Below are 23,102 nucleotides of genomic sequence, written 5' to 3'. Positions count from 1 at the left end.
AAAAGGGAACGTTCAGTCTATTGGCCTACTTCATAATTTTAAAGAAGTTTGTTCCTTAAAGATATCCCCCCTCCCCCGGAAGACAAAAGAAAATGACCATCTGAAAAGTGCTGCTTCATTTCTCCCTACACACACACCCAGATCAGGACTGCACGCTTCAGATTGCATTCTTGCTTGAAAGTAAAATCCATCAAAAGCAACCGGATTCGCTTTAGAGAGAAAAAATCTCTAGGATGGGAACACTGATGTAAAACATACTGCAACTCCTCTGTCCGAAACCTAACATGTGGGACAACAGCTCCTCCACTTCCACATGCACTCTGCCCTTTCCGTGCCTCAGTCTTCCCACTGTCCAAAACATTTTCCTGCTGCTACAGCTACTTTCCTCCCTGCAGACTGGATTTTGTTTTCAGACGTTTGATGTTACGCCTTACTGCTGTGTACATATTTTTCGTGCGTTGTCCCCGCAATCTACGTGAGTGCTAACGTGCACCTGTTACCTGCAGCGCCACAAAGCCGTGAGCGCTTCACCCCATGGCCGCTGTTATTAGCTTTCTTCTGACATTTAAACTTTGATCATATGATCTCACACAGCCGGCCTCCCGTACCTGGCTCCAACCAGCGTGCCTACGTCAACAGGTAAGCGCAGACAGACGGAGGAGGAGGAGAAGCCGCCAGCCAGCCTCGCTTTCCTCCCCCATCCGTGCGGCTGCCAGAGCCGGCAGGCAACCCGAAGGATGGCTTCGAGCGAGTCCTTACCTTAAGGGGGCCGTGTCTGCAGCCTCTTTGGCGGTGCTTGCCGCGGCATGATCAGCACTGTGGCGGGGGGTGTTGCTGCTACGACTGCCGCTGCTGGGGTGATAAGCTGTTAACACAACTCCCTGGGAAGCAGACCAGCGACTCATGGTGAGCGCGATGGCATCGTTGTTGCGCTGCCGAAATGCAGCCGAAGTTCCTGCCTCGCCCGGCAACTTAGCTCATTAGCATCCAGCGGGCCCTCCCCTTTGAGGCCGGCGCTTCACCCAGGCCGAGGGGGCGGAGCGAAGGCCCGCCTTTCGCCAGCTGCACTGCGTGACTCACGCCAGGGTTGATAGCGGGGTCCCTCGCAGCGCTTCTTTTTCCAGCGTTTCGCTCATTGCAGCTTGATGATTCGAGCATGGGAGTGGGATGGCGCAGGCCAGTCACACGCACCCGGTCTCTTATTCACGCCGCCAGCAGCTTGCAAGGAAAGGATTTTACGTATGTCTCCCGCCCGGCAGCGTTGCTTTGCTGACTTTGTCTTTTCTTGCTCCCAGCGGATTGTTTCTGCTTTGTAACGTAACTTAAACTAGATGTTTCTTAACCCCTTGCTTACAGATTTTCTACTTCCTCAAAGCGTACCTACGGCTACGGTCTTAATAAAACAGTGGAACAGGAAAAAGGACCGGCAAAGAACAGATCACAGAACAGATTTCGGCGCCTGGCCATGAATGTGCGTTTCTTTGCCATTTCAGCACGATGCAGCTTTTTATTTGTTCGTTTTGTATTTCTGTCAGATCAACATGGAAAGGGCTTTTCTGCCAACTAGCGGCCCAATGCTGTGTCTCTTGCACAGATTTGGGCAGACACTTATAATTGACAGAATCAGAGAGGGCGGGGGAGTAGGCTTTGTATTCTTTTGTTCTCATCAAACAGGGTGCTGAAAAAATACTTTCTGCCCAATTTATTTTCCCTTCAATGCTTGTTTGTTTTGGGTTTGTTTTGGATTTTTTGTTTGTTTTTAGAAAGGCGTTTGCCCTGTGCAAGCAAACCATTGCTATGATCCTTCGCCGACCCCCCACATTTATATTTTTAGGAGAGGATACCATAAGCAACTAGGCAAGTAGAAGGGTGAGTGAATATAGCCGGAAAGATAAAGCATTTGCAGTTCTTTTTTCCTTTCAGGTGAGCAATGTGCCACAAAATGAATAAAAAGGTATTATGGACAAGTTGGTCAATAAATGAGGTTTGGTTTGGTTTTCCCCTAACAAATCATGTATGGGCAAGGTGGCTAGTTTTTTCTTTTCTTTTTTAATGAGGATAGTGGATTATTAACAGTTGTAGATTTATTTGAAATGCTAACTTGATTTACTACAGGTAGGGTTGCCCTGCAAAATGTCAGCATTCTAACTGAAATGTTTATTATTTTTCAGTACTGTCTTTCTGGCAAGGCACCAAAGGTGTTTTACCATATGTAAAATACTGAAACAAACATTACAACAAAACAAAAATAGAATATAGTTCTTTCAGGATGACAGAAAGTCCCTTCAGGACTTTGGTAAATTGCACATTGGTATAGATTTAATTTTATAGTTTTCCCCTTTGGAAGCTTCACCTACCATCTTACCAATGGCTGGTTAAATCTTCCTTTATCCGCACACTTCCATTGATTCCCATACTTGTGTCAGAAAGCTAGCCCATCAATTCAGTTCAGTCACTGGCACTATGCAGCTCTATCCTATTCATGCTTATTCTGAATTAAGCTTTGGTCCATGCGCTAATGTTATCTCCTTTAAAAAGTGTGTATAGGATTGCAGCCTGAGTTCTAAAATGTATTTATTCATTTAAAAAAATTATAAGCTGCCACATAAAATATAAATATCTTCCCAAAGTGACATACAAGATGCTAACACATGTTAAAAGAACCATCAAAATTCTCATTTAAGTTAATAAAAGAGAGCAATATAATCAATTCATTTCAAACCAGCCTAATTAATTCCAGACTGAAATAAAAATGACTTCAAGGCCTTCCTAAGCGAAAACTGAGAGGGAGCTACTCGTACTTGCCTGGAAGTAACTGTAGCGTGGTCATACTAGTCTATATTTAGTTTTAATGTCCCCTACCCCTATTGATTTTTCCCCTCCCTCCCCTGTCTGTTACGGTGATTTTAGATTGTAAGCCATATGGCAGATTGTCTTGTTTTGTTTTATTCTTTACAGCCCATGAAAATTGATGGCGCTTTATAAGTAAATAATAATAATAATAATAATAATAATAATATAGAATTGTTCTTGAAATAAAGAAATTGTAGCCATCAATACTAGTAGCTGTCGTTGGCTAGGAAAGGAGCTGGCAGTCAAGGTGCAAACAGCCACTGCTGCCTGTTGTAACTAAACTGATTATTTTTAACAACAGAACTGTTTAACTTCAGTTCAGGATACTCCTGCATCTGTTTTACTAGGCTGGGGTGGACCCAGTGATTCTTATGATGTGGAGCTGCCCCCATCCAGCTCTAACAAGACAGGCAATATTAAAACCATGAATCTTCAGTTAATATGGGTGAATCCACTGCACTGCAGATCCACTCAAACATCTGCAGGCAATAACTCTGTGTTCTCATCTTTAAGAGAGGTATTTACTAAAGGCAGGGGAGGAGGAGAGAAGAATGTGCCTCCTGGCCTTGCCCCTAATCTCTGCACATATAGGCAAAGATATGAGAGGAGGCGTTCTACTTGCGTATATTATGCATGTGTTTGGCTCTTCCAATCCCACAAAAGGAGCTTACATGCATGCATACAGTTCATGCCTTTTATTGAATGTGTGGGGAATGAGGCCAATAGTGCACTTCCTGCTCCCTTGCACGTGCTCAGTGCATATGCATATTGAAAATGAGAGCAAGGCTTATGTACAGTGGTAAGTTTTGCATGATAGCTGTTCATCATAGCCACACACACCCCAAGGAGAGTTGAAAAATGCAGCCAGATGTTTTGATCCATATCAGCAAACCAGTTCTATCAGTTTCAGCTCTTCCAAAAGCAGGTCTTTTGTAAAGCCAATGGACACTCCAAAGTACTTTGCATTGCCACAAGGAAAGCTCACAACTATGCATTATTTCTGGGGAAATCGATTCCTTCTCAGCTGCTGTGAGGATTGCAGTTAAGCTCAGAGGGAACAGAGAAGTCAAGAGGGAAGGGAGGCGGATGAAGGCATCTTCCTTGCTAATCAACAGGTGCCAGAGCTTTGACCCTGTGAACCCTCACTCCATTCCTGCTTGTGTGTTCCTAACTTGACCTTAGACTTGATGGGATCTCACAATATTTGGTATATTCAGCTTTCCTTCACTCTGTGAGATATAGAAATATTTATTGTTTTCATTTGTTTTAGAGTTTGTAACAAAGTATTGGCAGGTGACACAACTTTTTTTCTAATCCAAACCTAACAGTTACAGCAGAGCAAATGTTTAAACCAAAGATAGGATGGCAGTGTAATTCTATATATGTCTACTCAAAAGTAAGACCCACTGAGTTTAATGCAATGTACAGGTGAGTTGGTATAGGATTGCAGCCTAAATTGAACTGCTATCAACCAAGCTTACTTCATTTCAATCACAGTAACTGTTTTTATAATTTTCATGACACAAGATTTAATAGGAAATGTACTGTGTCATTCCTGAAGTAGGGAAATTATGGATGCCTAAATATAACAATGTTTTAACATTGCTTTTCATGGAGGGTATGCAACTGTATTAAACTGAAGGGATTTCAGAACTTCATATGAAAGTCTTCAGTGTTTTGACAGTATGACAAAAACTACCCTCAGTTACAAAACATCCTATAAAGAATTACAAAAATATGATTGGGGTAGGGAGTGATGACAGACATCAAAGTCAAATATATACGATTTACAGTGCAAATACAATCTACAAAGAGTAGAAACCTTTGTTATACGAAATGAATGAAAAACAATACAATTATATAAGCCAAAACAGAATGCAGATTTGGCATTCTAAAAATAAATATGCAAAAACTGCCTTTTCTTAAGGATCCCTATAATATTCCACATCTCAGGCTCCATAGAGCAAAGCTTTTACTGTAAAAAGTAAATACAAAAATAACATAATCCAGATGAGCTCTCACTAAGGACTGCTGAAAGAGATAGACCTGAAAATGGGAAGGAGGGAGTCACCTGACAGCATGTTGACATAGTGGGAGGCAGGTAGGGCAAGGATTAGAATGACATCAAAACAACAAGTGAATTACGAAACCCATCTGCAGATACTCAGTTAGATGAAAGCATGAACTTCATTGGTCTATTAATTACTTTGACATTTAAAACATGAATTTTAATTGGAACTGTCACCTGTGAAAAGATGTTCAATGCTGATGGGTTGAACGGAGTGAGTTGCATGCAGCTGTTCAAAAGAAAATAAGCTCTCTTACAAGATGGATGTATTATAATGAATGTATAAAGTGTCAAATGTGACTTGTAAGAAAGAATTATAAATGTTCCTCTACTTTATTCTCATTATCAAATGCCTTCACATTAGTTGACATAGCCCAGTTGTGATGGATCTATGGCTCCAATTCTATGCACAGTACAATGTATTTTATTTTTCATGTTTTTCAACTTTAAACAACTGAGCGCTTATCTGAGCGATGAGGAATGCATACTTATGCTCTTTCTTCCCCATCCCACTGCCTATTTTGTGAACTAGCCAATTTATTTCCCTTTTCTCTTTCTTTATTTGCCAGCTGTATGTGCCTGTTCTTCAGTGATAAAGAATGTATTTAGTTTTTAAAAGTGATGAATATCACACACAAATCCACCCACCAGATTGGGTTGAATATACTTCTTTCAAAAGCATCAATATTTATTTATTTATTTATTTAATATTGCATTTATATCCCACCAATGAACCCAAGACAGCATACATCCTCATCCTCCTCTCCATTTTATCTTCACAACAACCCTGTGAGGTAGATTGGGCTAACTAGGGATGTGCTCCGCTCCGATTAGGAGCGTAGAAGCAGTAGCGGATTGGCCTGCTCCGCCTTACCCAGAGGCGGAGTAGGAGCGGACCGCGGACCCCCTAGAAGCAAGGCGAAGAGAAGCGACCATTTTTCGGAGCTCCGAGTTCAGGCGGAGCGCTCCGGTCGCCATCTTGAAAACATTTCGCCATAGGATTGCATTGCGGCAAATAATCGCGCATAACTACGTTGTTTTTGAAGCTATCGTTCTGGAAATTCTTGTGCACAGAGAGTCGTGGATGGGGGTCATTTTGAGACCACTCTCAACTTTCTGTGTTGTCTGGGTCGCGGGCTATATTTTTGTGAAAATCGGGTCAACCGCGCGGCTCAAACTGCGTTTTCGGCTTTTCGCCCATAGGATTGCATTGAGGGAAAGAATCGGGGATAACGGGGGGGGTTTAAGCTATCGTTCTGGAAATTCTTGTGCACAGAGAGTCGTGGATGGGGGTCATTTTGAGACCACTCTCAACTTTCTGCATCGTACGGGTCGCGGGCTATATTTTTGTGAAAATCGGGTCAACCGCGCGGCTCAAATTGCGTTTTCGGCTTTTCGCCCATAGGATTGCATTGAGGGAAAGAATCGGGGATAACTGGGGGGGGTTTTAAGCTATCGTTCTGAAAATTCTTGTGCACAGAGAGTCGTGGATGGGGGTCATTTTGAGACCACTCTCAACTTTCTGCATCGTACGGGTCGCGGGCTAGACGTTTTTAAAAAATCGGCGGGAAAAATACCTTTTTCAAAGGGCTGAGGGGCAGAGTCAGTTCCCGGTCATGATGATCCCAAAGTTGGAGGAGGGCATAGGCAAAACAGGTAACTTGGGATTCTGGGAAACTTCTCTTTCTTCATCTGAACGGGCTTTTCCCCGTGTTTTTTAACACAGTAGCCCCACCAAATGCACAAACACAACCTGAAATCATATACTAAGCCAAGAATAAGAGATAGAAACACAGCACTGCTCCCCACCCTAACCTTGGGGAACAACTGAATCGATGTGGTGCAAGGGGATGAGCTCCCCTAGGGCATCTCATCGTGGACGTGCCCCCACTCTCTCCTGCACTGGAAGGCCATTAGAGCCTTCCAAAGAGAGTAAAACGGTGGAGCAATGCCTATCATGAGTTGAAGTGAATGGTCACTTTTCAGTGGTGGAGCAATGCCTGTTCTGAGTCGAAGTGAGCGTTTTACTTCTTCTCAGAGCTGTGGCTGTCAGTGTCTTGAACTGGCAGCTACTTCCCCCTCCCCCGGGCACGTCCCCCTATTGCTGGTAAAAGACAGATATAGCCTTTTTAAAAAAGTTCTTCTTGTTGTTTATTGAGCAACACTGCTGCTTTTAATTCCACCCCTCCTTTGTTTATTGATTGATTTATTCCATTTTATATGCATTACTGGCTTATCCTTGGCTCACTTCCTTATGCCCCCAGAAATGCCAGCTGCATGCCTGCCTGCCTTCCCTCCCTCCTCCCCTGCCCACCTCGCAGGGATGGTGTGTGTGGGGTGCCCGATTTTCAAAAATTCGCCAAAAATCAGGGGATGATGGGATTGCTTTGAAACTTGGCATGCGTGTGTATATCCCCATGAGGTGTCATGGTGCCAAACATGAGGTTTCTAACTTGAACAGAAAAAAAGTTGTATAATTTTTTAGCTTTCAATGCAAGCCTATGGGGGGGGGGAAACGGAGCTCCGGATCCGGATCCCGAGCTCCGGGCGGAGCGGAGCGGAAGTGGGCGGAGCGGGGGCGGGGCGGAGCGGCCCGATCCGGAAAATGGCGGATCTGCAAGTGAAGCGGAGCGGGGGGTCTGTGCACACCCCTAGGGCTAACCCCTTAGCCACTACACCACACTAGCATACTGTCCTTCATTTTTTCAGTAGATGTGTCTGTAGCTGTTGGTTAGATCCAAAGATCTCTATCCATGAGATTTGTTTGTGCTCCAAGAGTTGATGAGTTTGTCCCAAAGCTTTGGTTGTTCCCCACACTCCTCAAAACCCCATTTCCCAATGGTTAGAGGACTCTATAGGGTGAAATGTGGCAAGGTCTAGGGAGAAATAATACTGATAATGTGCCATGTGTATAACTGGCATGAAGATCGTTAGATCCAGCCAAAAGGACAATATTCACCATTCAAACATAGTGGGAGTTTCCCCTAAAAAATCTGTACTCTTGAAAGTGTTCAGAAGGCATGAACAGGAAAGGAAGCTGTAAGGGTTTACAGCAAGACCAACAATTGTAAAGAGGGTTATCAAGGGCAAAGTTTCTTTTTAAAAGATCTTAGGGGAAGACATATGCAATAAAACTGGCTAATTAATCAGCAGTTGGTCCAAAGGTACAAAGTGTCAACAGAAACTAGGTCATGCAACCTTGTAAAGATAGCTGGGTTTAATAAAAATGTGATTTCCCCTCCAGTATTACCTGCTCAAGGCCACTTGCCTAATTTGCTTTAATTTTGTTATGTGTAAGTATTTGTTCCTTTCATCTGGTCATATTATGCACAATGTTTTGCTGCATATTAAAAGAATCTAATGAAAATGCTGGTATTTATGTTGGTTCATACTGTTTCCACATGCTTGTGGGGACATATAGTGACCTCGCTTATACTGTAAATCCAATATTTATTTAAGAAACAAATTTACTCTGGTGCTTTAACAAAGATAAATCTGGTACCTCCTGACCATTAAACAGAAACATAGCAGAAAGGTGACAGAGGGTGGGGTGCTTGAGCAAGGATATGAAGTTCTGTGTATTCAGCATTTTAAAATTCTATCTCGATTTTATCAGTCATAGGTTTCTCTATTTAAAAAGGATTAGCAGTGAATGTGGACAGGAATGACAAGTATAAAATCTGAGAAAAATATGCCACACATAAGAGTACCAACATTTTAACATCATGGGAATTCAGGGAGAAAATGCAATACAATTTCCAACTTATGAGTGCTCAACATTTTGTTACTGGTCAATTATTCCAGATTACCCATTAGAAAAGGTAAACTTGTATTAAGGCTACCAATCAAGGTATAACTATCTTGTTTTTATATAATTATAATAAATCATATATATTTAAACATTTATTTCCTCCTAGTCTAGCTATAGACATATGATAGTAACTTGCTTCAGTATATTGTATTTAGAGTTATTACATGACTTGCTTCATAACGACAGCTAATGAAATATTAGTTATGCCCACATTTTTAAGACTGTGATCCTACACACACTTACCAGAGAATTCAGTGGAGCTTATGAATGAATAGACACGTACAGATTGCACTATAAGAGAGCAATCCTGTGTGTTTCTACTTAGAAGCAAGTTTTATTGAGTTAAATGGGGCTTATTCCTCAATAAGCATATATAAGATTAGAGCCCAAATAACTTAGAGAAACGGATGTACTCTTAAATAATGTTTGAACTTGCCCCTTTTGTTTTACAATCTGCTCTAAAAAGGGTATGTTGGTGCACTCTGGTGGTTGCTTTTGTAACTATTTTTAATACGATAATAAGATGAGGGGAATCTAACGGTAAAAATGTAGAGGATATAACGCTTGGAAGAATAATGGTCCCTTAAATGTGCAGTGAACAAACAATACTACACTAAATATTTACAGGGACATGGCAGTGTCCCTGTAGTTAAGGTCGGAGAGTAGAACCCTTCTACCCTTATAAGGGGGTAATTGGGGGGTTATTCTAACGTTCATAAAATTGAAAATGTTTGACTAATCTTCCTGAAATTTACGTGTGTCAGAAAGAAATGTTGGTTTTACATACCCTGAAAATTTCAAGAAGATCGGTGAAAGATTGAGGGAAGGAGGGCAGTTTAAAGTACAAAAGGCCTGTACCACCATGGCCAAATTATCCCTGTCTAGGAGATACCACAGCTGGTGAGCCAGCCAAAGCTGGTAAAAGGCACTCCAGCCACCACAGCCACTTGAGCCTCCAGCAACAGAACTAAGAATACCCCCAAACTATGAACCTGATCTTTCAAAGGGAGTGCAACCCCATCCATAACAGGCAATGAGACTACCTCCTGGACTCGGGAACCACTCACCCACAGGGCTTCCGTCTTGCCAGGATTCATATAACCATGTACATGGGTTACTTTCAGTCATGCTTCACACATAATTTCATTGCTTACCCTCTGCCCCTTTTACTTAGTAAAATCAAAAGAGCTGCTTGAGTAGAGGACATGGCCTTCATACATTAAACTTTTTTGGCTACCCAAGGAAATGGCAAGAGCACAAACTTTACATAACAAAAACCTGCAAGTTAATTGTATTCATGCGTTTAATATCATGTCTACTTTGACCCTGACCCTCACAAGTTAACTTGGTTTTTCATCCACTGTACCTTAGCAAGCTAGTGGTGGATATTTATTCTTATTTGTACCTCTGATGAAGTAAACTCAGTAAGTGAATGAGCTTTTCTGGGAGGTTCCACAGTGCTCTTTCACCCTGATCAAGCAATGTTTTGTGTGTATGAGGTCTCAGGAGTACCTGCAGAATTCCATTGAACCGAAGTACACAGTAGATTGTGCCTGCTATAATGGATTTATCTGGCAACTTTTCTGGTATAGAAAAATGTTATTACTTGTCACTGATAAACTACCAATACAATCAGCTTTAATCACTATCTTTCACTAGCTTAAATTAAATTGTAATTGACCATTAAAAAATTGGGTGTACAGTTTCTTTTTATATAATATATATGCCTTCTGCAAATATTTAAACTGAAGATAATTTAATCCACTGGTTTGTTCTGCAGTCAGAGATTATGCATATAGTTGCTTCTTTTTTTAGCCAGCATATTTCTTATCAATATTTAACATTAAACATTTACCTGAAGTCCTTTTAAAAATTAGAACCCAAGAAGTGTGTTTTTTTCTGATTCTGGTGAGGTTTTAGTGTTATCTAAATTTCATTATATTTGCTATTACCAATGTAAACATTCTTGAATTTGGATGCAAATTAAATAAATGTTAATGAAAACAAGATGTCCTGGGATTGAAAACCTCTTTCTTTTCTGACAATAGCAGGAAAGATTTAATAACTAGGGGTAATGGTTTACTCCATTAGTAAAACAATTAAACATAGTCAGAAAAGACAAAAAGATTGTTCTTGTTGCTAAGCAGTGATTCATCAATTGTATTATATTCATTTGTTATGTTTGTTGTACATGCTCAATAGGTAAGAGCCTGAACTGCATAGATCTATCTAGCTGTTTTTATTTTATTGTCATGTATGTCATAAAGTGCAGAAATTTTCTAAGGTTTTATTGATTAAACTGGATCAGTCACCATCTCCAGAGTGAGAACCTGATCCTTGGCCTGAGATGCAATTCCGTCCAGAACAGGATGAATATCACTTTTCTATTAAAATGAATCATCGACCAATAGTACCTTATCAAGACTGATCTCAGACGCCGATTCAGTATTTTCACTGCCTCAGTTGAAACAGATAATTAGAGCTGACAGTCATCAGCATACGAAGGCAACTCACTCCAAACGTCTGGACTACCTCACATAGCATTATCATAAATAGGTGGAAGCAAGCTAGAACCCTGCAATACCTCATAGCATAAAAGCCATGTAGATGGAACAGTATTATCCCATTATCACCATTTGGAATCAGCCATCGAAGTAGGAGAGGAACTATGGAAGCAAAAGGCCCCCAACCTAGGCAGCCTATCCAAAATGCTACAGTTGTTGATAGTGCTGAAAGCCACTGAGAGAATCAGGAGAAGTAGTAAAGTCAAACTTCCCCCTGTTCTCCTGGAATAGGTCATCCATCTGGACTGTATCCATGCTGAAATCAGGCTAAAATAAATCTAGATTCACTCATTCAGGAACAGGTGGGGTTCCTTGCTCCATATTCCGCTCTTGCACCTCCCAACCCAGCTGGCCCCGCTTGGCTGGCTTTGCAAGTGAGAGCATGCCTCCCAAGTGCACTGCCCATGTGGCGTTTCCACCTTCAGGAGCTGCGCAGCACCTGCACAAAGTCAGGCAAGCTGTAAGCAAGCACAATTTCTGACATTGCGCAACATCATTACTGGTCATGTCAAGAATCAGTGTTAGCTTCCAATTTTCTGGCTATGTGAAGCTTAAGCTATCAGGGAGCTTTGGCTATTGGGCAGTATAAAAATTAATTAAATAAATAAATAAATACCTCTGGTCTTAAAATGATAGGTTCTTTATCATTGAATTTCCCTGGTTTTTAAACACAAACAAGTCATTAACTGGATATTTACAAATAAATAGATACACTCCTTTATGTTCAGAAAAGCGCACATTTTAGTAAGTCTGCACAGGATTTCAGAATAACCTTTCACTTTTCCTCCCTCTCTTCATCAGTGATCTATCTGTCAGGCAGAATGACTCCCTCAGCCCTCAAAATTACCTCACTTTGGACTAAGAGCTGACAGTTTCTTGCTTCTCCTCCCCCATCATCAGAAGGCTGACAGGAGAACTGCCCTGGGCAAACTTAACATGTCAAGTATCATGATTCTAAAAACCCAAGGACAGTTTCCATGGAGAGAGGAAATTCTCCTTTTTTGATAGTCATCCTCCAAGTGTAGAGGACAACAAGAACAGAAGCTGGTGGACTCATCCCCACTCCTTTTTTGTATTATAATTATTTATTTATTTATTTATTTACATTTCTATACCGTCCCATAGCTGCAGCTCAGGTGATTTACATAAGATTAAAACTATTAAAAACAATATACAAAATTTAAAACCACAAAAACATGCAACATACACAGAAACATACATCTAAAAACAACTATAAACATCTTCATAACCAACTATAAAAAACTGACCCAGGATCGCTGAAAGTCATCACATATTGCTAAATGCAATATGTTTTAACCTGGTGCAGAAAAGATAGCAACAGGCCTCAATGGGTTGATTATTCTATAATTGGTGGGGGGAACACCATAGAGAAGGTCCTTTCCCTTGTTGCCGTCTTCTGGGCCTCCCTCGTAGTTGCACCCAGAGAAGGACCTTTGATGTTGAACGTAGTAGTGTGTGGGTAGGTCCATGTAGGGAAAGGCGTTCCATCAGCTATTGTGGTTCCGAGCCATGTAAGACTTTATAGGTTAGAATCAGGCTTGGAAACGTACAGGCAGCCAATGCAAGCAGGCCAGAGTCGGTCTTATATGTTCGAACCTTCTAGTCCCTGTTATCAATCTGGCTGCTGCATTTTGCACAAGCTGCAGCTTCTGAACTGTCTTCAAAGGCAGCCCCACATAGAGTGGATTGCAGTAATCTAACTTGGAGGTTACTAGAGCGTAGGAAACTGAACCCAGGTTATTCCTGTCCAGATAGGGGCATAGCTGAGCCACCAACCGAAGTTGGTAGAAGGCAGTCCGTGCCACCAAGACCACTGACAGAGATGGTTCTAGGAGAACCTGCAAGCTACGAACTTGCTCCTTAATGGGGAGTGTAATCCCATCAATAACAGGTTGAACATCCTCCATCCGGTCAGAAGAAACAGCCACTAACAGCATCTCATCTCAGTCTTGTCTGGATTGAGTTTCAGTTTATTAGTCCATTGTTGCAGCCAGGCACAGGTTCAGCACATCCACAGCTTAACCTGATGAAGATGAGAAGGAGAAATAGAGCTGCATGTCATCAGCATACTGATGACAACACATTCAAAAATGCTGAGGAGCAGTACATGCTACTGCCTGCTTGTTTGCTAGCTTTCTATAAAGCAAGACAGTTGTAGCAATGATGTCAAAGAGGATGGGGAATAATAGAAGCTGGTGACAATAGCAACGAGAAGGCAGACTCACTAAGGGCGGGGTCCCCCTCCCCCAAAACCTGGGGCTAGCACTGGCTGTATCTTTGACATTTTCATCATACCTCTTTGAACTTTTGTGCAATTATAGTCTTCAGTAGGTAGATCAGATATGCCAAATTTCAGGTTATTAGCACAACAAGTGTAATTTTTATAAGGAATAGAATTTTAAGGCTTATAATGGTGGAGCTTTTGGGGTGATTCACCTTAATTAAAGTTGTACTCCTGTGCCCCTTTAATTACACCCTTTTTAAAAAAAACATCCCTTTACATAACACCGTAGTTATGTAATGTTCCATACAAATGTATTTTGTAACATTAGTGGCCACTTCTAATGAATACTGTTTTGTTTTTTATTGGTTTGCTCTTTCTTTGTCTTGCTCTGTTTGTTCAGTGTTTCTCTTATTAGTCATTTGGGTCTGTTCTACCCATTTCTGTCTCCTTTGTTTGTTGTTCTCAAGTATTCTTTCACATTTCTTCTGACTTTATTTAATTATATACAACCATTTTAATTGTCCATATATATTTGTCAACAGGGAAGTATATTAAACTAGAAAACTGCTTTTTTCTAATATTTGTTGTAATTTCACTTACAACCAATATAAATAATACAATTAGAAATTTATAACTCTACTGCAGGTCTAAAATGCATAATTATTTATGCTAAGCAGTAGCAAAAGGGTTTCATGGAAATCAGAACAGAAATTATGCTATGGCCTGGTTCGCACATAATGGCAAGTATTGGTTAAACAACCAATAGTTAGTTGGGGCCATGCAGAGGCATGTAGGGATTTTGTGAAATCCATTCCATCTTTGTTTTGCAGATTGTCAGCTGCCCATGAAGAGAATATGATTTTTTTCAATTTCAGAATTTGCAAATATGTGCATTTGTACAAATTTGTGCCTTTGCACAAATTTGCAAATTCCCTAAAATGTGCATTTTTACTCTTTAGCCTATGGGGGAAAATGCACATTTTTGGCTGGGTTTTTTTTTGGGGGGGGCATACTTTTATAAAACAACATTTGCGCAAAATTCCTGAAGGTTAGGGAAATGGTCTGCAAGTCTGTGGACTCAACCCAACAGGGAAAAGGTGGTCCACTGCAGAATCTGCGGGTCAGATTCATAAAAATCTGAGCTAAGTTCATTCCACTGTGTGGTGGCGAGCAAGCGGGCTGCCTCTTGCCCACTCTCTACTTCTGCTTTGCATCAGCTTGCATAAACAACCCAGTGTTCCTGGACTGTTTGAAGTACTCAATTTGCCATTGTATTTAACTATTTTATCTTGCCTTGATCCCTTAAATTTGTTAAATGCTGTACCTCTAGTTGACTCAACCTTTTATGTTCATGATGGACCATAATTTACAATTTTATCTTGCTTTCCAATTCTATGTCAAATAAGCATAAAATATAATTATGTTCTATTGCCTTCCTTATTTTCCATCAGTGCAGATATTCACTAAATACATGATCAGCTCATACATTTTTTGCAGAAAACCAAACATCATCATAATAATTTATTATTTAGCTGTAGGTCATAACAACAGTAATCAGTTAAAGAGGATAAATAATTAAAATCAGCAGGCAGATACATAACAGTAAAATAGGCACTGCATTGTATATAATTTGGGCAATTGAGAAAACACAGTATCATATAAAGAAAATCCAGTGTGGTGTAGTGGCTAAAGTGTTGGACTGGGAGTCGGGAGATCTGGGTTCTAGTCCCCACTCGGCCATGAAAACCCACTGGGTGACTTTAGGCCAGTCACATACTCTCAGCCCAACCTACTTCAAAGAGTTGTTGTTGTGAGGATAAAATGGAGAGGAGGAGGATTATGTACACTGCCTTGAATAATCCATTATTGAATAATCCATTATTGTTGCATAATCTGATACCTGCAACACCTGCAAATTCAATCTGCAATCTCCTTCTCAAGAGTGACTCTCAGCTGCAGACAGGGCCAGATTTACATAAAGCTACAGCTCAGGGCCTCACATTACAAGGAGCCTCACATTAGAAAGAAACAAAGTTTGGATGAAAGAGTGGGTTCTGTTGGAGAATAGATGGCTATTGGAGCTCGAAGGCCATGAATTAAGATTTGGGTGGCATGGGTACCTGTGGTATGAGAAAGCTAAGGTCAACATGGATTTTAATAGTCACTATATTAGACATTCAATTTTAAGAGTATGGAATAAATAGAAATCAAGACTATATCAGAAAACATCAATGTGGATATCAGCCCAGGAGGCCTTTCATAGAAGAGAGCTATCTAGTGGGCACAAACGGTTAAAGTATAGTGACATGTTGGCGATGTCCCAAGGGGAATTTAAACTAAAAGCAAGAGAAGGGCTGTTAAAGGAGGGCCATATATGTCAGTGGTTTTCTTCCCTACAGATTATGGAGAAGTTTAAGAGAGACATAAAAGAATGTGGATTTGAGGAAACAAAGTCAATGTTTGAAGAAGCACTATGTACTAATGACAACGTGTTATCTCTAAGGTATATAAGCTATTGTTAAAGCTTGAGACGGAGAATGATCAAACAAAGGAATGTATGATAAAATGGGATCAAAACTTTGGGTATAAGGTACCAATGGAACTATGGAAAAAATATGTGGGTAAAAGGTTTAAAATATACGTTAAATACCAGACCTAAGGAGAATTTCGGCTATTGGGTGGTATAAAAATGTAATAAATAAATAAATAAATAATATTTTTTATAAGGATGTATAGATGGTATATGTCTCCCTCAAAACTAGCAAAAATGTACAGGGGTTGTTTGGGAGACTGTTGGAAATGTGAAGAACAAGAAGGAACCTTTTACCATATGTGGTGGTCATGTAAAAAAGCAAAATCTTTCTGGATTCAGACTCACTTGTCAATGAAAAAAAAAATTAAGATAAATATACTAATGAAACCAGAAGCATTTTTGCTGGGGCTTATGGATGACCATCTTAAAGAAAAAGGAGGACTGTTGTTTCTATATATGACAACTGCTGCCAGACTGCTATACACGCAATACTGGAAAAAGACACAAGTACCATCAACGGAGGAATGGCTGCTCAAGGTTTTGGAGTCAGCAGAGATGGCGAAACTGATGGCGTTAGTAAGAGAAAAATCAACAACCTCATTTGTACTGGACTGGAAACCTCTGATAGAGTATATACAAGAGTTGCAAAAGAATGATCTATTTGTTTGTGGACTCTATATATAATCTGTGGTCTTTACATAACACTGGGCTGGCTAAAGGGTAGTAATTGACATGCTATGTCTGACATGAAGATTGCCTCAAATGGAATATGGCCTTATATGTTTTGTTTATGTGTTTTTATTAGATGTAGTGTATCATATTAATAGTTAAGTATGTGATGTTTTCTAATGTTTGCTTCTTCTTTTTTCTCCTTCTCCCCCTTTTCCCTATGCTTTGCTCTAAAATTGTTGAAAAGCAAAAAAAGAAACAAAGAAAGAAAGAGTTTGCAACATTTACAAAACCAAAGAAAATGTGCAAAGAATAATTACATTGTGATTTACATGTTATTTTATTGTTTGTGTTATGTGTTTAAGAAACTCCTAAATAAAGAATGTGCACACATATAACTTGCATTTTTAATGCCTATAATACACGACTATCAAATTTCAGTTAATTGTACAGCCCGTATTTTGCATTTTTTATTATTATTATTTGATGAAGAGGGAAGGGCCTCACTCATATTATAGCTTAGGGCCACAACAAGTTTAAATCTGGTCCTGGCTGCAGACCTCATGGCCACAACTTTTGGCTTAATCTTTGTACTTCTTTGAGTGTATCTCCCCACCCCACTCCCACATACTAATCATCATTATTATTATTATTATTATTATTATTATTATTTTATTAACAATAATAATTTATATAGCACTAATCATGTACTTGGTACTGTACAGTATGTACAAATAAAACAGCAATATCCCAACATACTTTTTATCCCATCTAGCCTTATCAACAGCTCAAAAGCTTGCACACACTTTTGTGGCATTTTGGTTATCCCTAATAAAATTATTGCCTAACTGTAGATTTGGCTTTCTTCTTCTTCTTCTTCTTCTTCTTCTTCTTCTGGATCAGCGTAGCTATTGTTGTTGTTTTAAGTAGCGGTGTAATAACAGATTATAATCATAAAGGTCTACCTCCACTGTAATGCTTACTTAAGTCAGATCTGTTGTACCTGTCTGCCCTTATCACTTTTTTTTGTAATGAGCATTGGACAATTCAGCTATAGAACTCTATTCAAGTCTAAGTTTACAACGTCCTTGCATTCTGAGTGTAATCAGCATTGAGATACTAGAGTAGCCCAGCCTAGCTTAATTAGTTACAGCTAAATTAATCTTGTTCTCTTGTAAATACCTGACGATGTGTTACTGACATAGAACTCACGTACCAGCTTTCCCACCTGCTTTCGGTTATTTTCAGTCTACTTTCAGACACTTTGTTTCTAAAACAAATAAGTAATAGTAGGAAGTATTTCAGATAACCCTGTGGCTCACAAACATGATATTGCATTAAAACACACACACATTAAAGACAGACCCATAATTCCTACTAGTTATCAACTTTGGGAACTGGAAATACAGGAGGTACTAAGGCCAGCTTTTTTAAAAAAAAAATGTAGATATGGTAGTCTATATAGATGTAGTGATCCATGTTTCCTTCCAACACATCAATACTTCTACTTCACCATGAGAGAAAAGGCAGTAGAAGTGTGCTGGAGCTGAGCAGAAATTAGGGGAAACGGAGTATAGATTTGGGGACATGAACGGCATGAAAGAAGCTGGGAAAGGAGTTCAGAGATTTGATGTATGTTATAAATCACAGATTATATTTGATTCCTCGCACTCGTTTAGTCCTCATGTTGAGGCAGTAGCTAAATCCTGTCGCTTTTTCCTGTATAATATTGCCAGGATTCGACCATTTCTGTCTGTCTCTTCTGCCAAGACGCTTGTTCATGCACTGGTTATTTCTCGGTTGGACTACTGCAACCTTCTTCTCTCTGGCCTTCCTTCTTCTCACATCAGTCCGTTGGTTTCTGTCCACCACGCTGCCGCTAAGATCATCTTCTTGGCTCGCCGCTCCGACCATGTTACTCCACTTCTGAAATCTCTCCATTGGCTTCCAATTCACTTCAGAATCCAATATAAACTTCTCTTGTTGACCTTCAAAGCTTTTCATGGTCTAGCTCCGCCCTATCTCTCCTCTCTCATCTCACACTATTGCCCCGCTCGTGCTCTTCGCTCCTCTGGTGCCATGTTTCTCACCTGCCCAAGGGTCTCTACTTCCCTTGCTCGGCTTCGTCCATTCTCTTCTGCTGCCTCTTACGCCTGGAACGCTCTCCCAGGACATCTGAGATCTACAAGTTCAATCTCAGCTTTTAAAGCTCATCTAAAAACTTTTCTTTTCCCTAAAGCTTTTAAAACTTGATGTTACTCGGACTTTAGACTGTTAGTTATACTGTTCCCTACCCTGTGCCTGTTTACCCTACCCAGTGCCTATTTGCATTCTCTCCCCCTCCTTATTGCTTTACTATGACTTTATTAGAATGTAAGCCTATGCGGCAGGGTCTTGCTATTTACTGTATTACTCTGTACAGCACCATGTACATTGATGGTGCTATATAAATAAATAATAATAATAATAATAATAATTCTGTGGACTGAGCATGAGGAAGAATGATGCAAGAAAAATAATATAAAGGATCAGGGTAACAGACAATGTCTACAGTGCATTCAGGAGGGTTTGAGGAATGAATAGGGGGATTGGGGAATTATACTGCTAGTGGAATGGTATTTACACAAGAGTTTTACACAACAGTTGGCACACAGAGCTATAAATATCAAGGGAATTTCTGCATCCTTTTAGAGAGGTGGACTTTAGCATAAAAGGGAATGGGGGAGAAATGAAAAAGTATTCATTTCAAAACCATGAGAAAATGTAAATACAGGCCTGATTCACATATGTAGTCTCAATAATGTGGGTCCTTCCTACATCAGCATTAGTGACATTTTTGGAGGGAAGACCCAGGTGTTGGAAGTATCCATATGATTTGTAATTAATGCATTGTGGGAGGGAAGCAAACTATAGGAAAATAGTTTTGTGGTGGTTTTAACCACACCCCAAAGATAACATAGATGTTGGTCCTTAGATCTAAATAGTGCCAACAGTAGCAATTCTACTGTTTATTTGCAACCTACCGTAGTTGATAGGGAAAATATGGTCAGTTACCTTCAGTGAACTGTACTGTATGAACATGAGTAGAGCATCCAAGGATTACTGGCCCAGACATTTGTTGAGCATTCAGTAATTTTTACACTTACTCCATAGTATGCATACAAACATGAGCAAAACTATCTGTCAGCACAGAGAGGATCCTTCTTCATTCCATGGCTAGAATGTAGCAACCAAGAAAATGCTCCAAGCTAAATTTCTCCATGCTTATTACATCTTTTCAAAAGAACATCCAAGATAATGTAATGCCAAATATAAATATGTCATTAACAAGTGAATCAGAATGTATATAGAAATTCCTTTGACAAATGTAAAATGAAATGCAGTCTTGTAAATCTACATACTTAGTAGATAATCATAGAGGACTTGTTTTAAAGAATATATTTTACAGCAAACATAAGTTTCAAAAATAATGTTCTAAATAAAGGTAAAATGATAAGTCAAGCACTTCTAGCTTATCAAATAAAAAAACCACTGACTAGCCCATGTATAGGTCAATATTGGTAAGCCACTTCCCCTAAGAGATAGAAATTTGACATTAGAAATACAGACAAACAGGTATCCAAAGCATTGCACAACTACTTCTGAATGTTCTTTTGGGCTTTGAAGTTGTGTTTCTCAAATAGTGACCACCTATTCTACATCCCAAACTGAGGTGGATTTCCAAAGCATTTTATGATGTTACTGTAGATATGGTTAATGTGGAAGGAAATACAAAAATCCCATTGGGCATGTCCAAGAAGTTCTTGGGATCACAGCCAACATCTAAGACACTCTCATCGCGAGCAAAGTTCGAAAGCTATAGGTTTTACAGCAGTTGAATGCAACTGCAAAATAGTGTCAGCACTAGCGGAGAACAAGATAAGTCAGACATGCTACAGAATGCAAGAAGTTTTGACTTCCCATAATTGTGCAAATATCAATACTTAGAGAAATTACTAGGGATAGTTTCTTTTTAGTTTTGGGGACATGCATGTCTTATACTTAAATGCTAGATGTTGTTTGTTATTCAGTAGCAAAATAGTAACATTAATTTCCATGAGCATAACCATCGTTTATTTTATTTTTATTCTAAAAGGCATAGATTTTGCTGAAGAGAAAAGTAGTTTCATGGGATGGCTTTAGGCAGCAAAATGAACCACGAAAAAGTAATATTGAATGTTTGCTTAGAGGTGAGGAATAAAACAATAAAGTTCCATGCCAAAATAGTTTACTAGCACAGACTCATTTAATGAGTCTACATAAAAAATAAAAATCATCTTCATTTAATGATTCTACATTAGGATCATCTACTACATTTATCTTTATATATAAGATTCTTTATTTTGTTATATGACCATACTGTAATTTGCTCTAATATTGTCTTGCACTCTTTCTTACTATAATTTATCTTTACAAAACAAAAGCAATCCAAATTCCAGTTGTCCCTTTAACAGCAGCAGTGTCCTAAGAATTGATTTACCAACACATCATGCATCTGAAAACCTATTGCTATCCAAAGGGTCTACCTCAGGTGCTCTTAGAGGAGTATAGGATACAGTATCTATATTGATACCTGTAGGTTTTCCTCCAAGGGAAAGCTGGTGGGAATATTGGTTTTGGTTTTAATCAGAAAAACAATGCGGGAAAAGAAGTTAAATACTTGACCCTCGGTGCTGCAGTCATGATTGTGTTCCCCCACACACACACCTATTCTCTCACATAGGTACTGCCCACTTCTTTCCTTTCCTTTCTTTCTTTCTTTTTTTAACCAGCTATCTTGATCACATATATTTCCCATGTCAGGTCCAGTTTTGGCTGTCAGGAATGCAATTGACTACAATGTTGAGATACTTGCCTGATAGCAACAAACTGTGTAAGAAAGGGAGAAGTGCCTAGGAGTTGTCTGTGTGCTGGGTGAATTGCAAGTCGTGTGTGTATTTTGTTTGTGCATGCACACACATGCAGATAAATGTGTGCATATATATCGGAGCATTTGTGTCTGTGCGGATGCCAGAGAAAGAGGCTCCTGGGAGACTGGCTGGGGGAAGTATATGGATGATTAAAGAGAGAAAAAGTAAGGACCAAATTTTTCTGTATGTAAAAAAAAAAAAAAAAAAAAAAGTGCGTGCGTGTGTGTGTGTGTATGAGAGAGAGAGAGAGAGAGAGAGAGAGAGAGAGAGAGAGAGAGAGACCGAAATACTATATTTTCTTTTTGAGGAGGGATGCGTGTGTGTGTGTGTGTGTGTGTGTGTGTGAGAGAGAGAGAGAGAGAGAGAGAGAGAGAGAGAGAGAGAGAGAGAGAGAGAGAGAGAGAGAAAGAGAGAGAGAGAGAGAGAGAGCGCGCGTCTGTGTGTATTGGAGAAAGGTGTGTGACGATAGGATGAGCCGCCTGTGCGGAGACAAGAGCCAAGAGTTTGGGAAGGTTTTGGTTGGAGGATTCCGCCCAAAGAGCGCGGGCGGGCGCTGACCGTGCCCCGCGCAAAGCCGCCGTTGTGCCGCCTTACCTGAGGTGCAGGTAGTGTACGAGCTTGGTCACCATGGTAACCATCTTGGCGTGGTCCACCTCAGCCTGAGGGGAGCCGGAGATGCTCGGAGGCAAGCGCTGGGGCGGGCTGGGCTTCTCCGGAGGGTGCCCGGTTCGGCTCTTGCCTCGCTCCCCGCCTTCTCGCTCCGTGTCTCTCCGGAGGAGGGCAAGGCACGCAAGCAGCCAGGCGGCTTCGGTTCTTTCACCAGCTCAGCATGATGAACGGCGTCAATCTCTCGTCCCTGCTCCCTATTCTGCTGCTGCTACTGCTGCTGTTAAGAGGACTGAGGAAGGAGCGGGCGGACTCGCAGCTGGGGCCAGCAGGAGGGACGGCCTGCGGCGCTGGCGGGCTTTCTGCCCCACGTGCTGTGTCGCCTCCTGCTCCTACATGGCGGCGTCGCCCCCCACCCCCACCCAGCTTAAGCACGAAAACAGAGCAGCAACAGGACGGATTGCAGCGCGCCAGCTGCCGTTTAATCACTCTTGAGGAGTCTTTACGAGGGACCTCTGCCGCAAAGCAGTCAGGTTGTTTCTGGGGAGATGCCCTGTGCCTTGGACATCTGTAAGGCAGGCGGAATTCAACCGGTGCAGCTTCCTCTCCCCACGCCTTCCCCCCACCATTGAGAGGGGCATTGCTCCCTTAATGAATTTTTGCCCGTCATGCAAACGGGTAAAGCTACAAGAGATAGGGCCACCTCTACCATTAGGCACTGTGAAACAGCCCACCCTGATTTTGGGGTGTCATGAAAGAGCAGCAATGTGTCAGTTGTTGAATTTATTATAATTGTATTTTTAT

At 40.6% G+C, this 23,102-nt stretch overlaps 1 protein-coding gene across 3 annotated transcripts in view; it reads right to left on the bottom strand.

Annotated features, from left to right (window-relative positions):
* ARHGAP18 (Rho GTPase activating protein 18) overlaps positions 1-22,418 on the bottom strand; it is an 82,344-nt gene extending 59,926 nt beyond the window's left edge. For 2 of the 3 annotated variants that reach the window (XM_063124688.1, XM_063124691.1), the window contains exon 1: positions 760-930. In XM_063124688.1, the coding sequence (XP_062980758.1) occupies positions 760-905 (146 nt within the window). In that variant the 5' untranslated portion in view covers positions 906-930. Of the gene's footprint in view, positions 1-759; positions 931-22,286 lie in introns of those variants that run through there. The other variant, XM_063124689.1, reaches the window with a different exon arrangement.
* Positions 22,419-23,102: the final 684 nt, after the last annotated feature.

The sequence above is a fragment of the Elgaria multicarinata genome, chromosome 4 (assembly GCF_023053635.1).
Source record: "Elgaria multicarinata webbii isolate HBS135686 ecotype San Diego chromosome 4, rElgMul1.1.pri, whole genome shotgun sequence".
Taxonomy (NCBI): domain Eukaryota; kingdom Metazoa; phylum Chordata; class Lepidosauria; order Squamata; family Anguidae; genus Elgaria; species Elgaria multicarinata.
The sequence above is the reverse complement of the archived record's forward strand: the minus strand, read 5'-3'. Positions and strand labels throughout refer to the sequence as shown.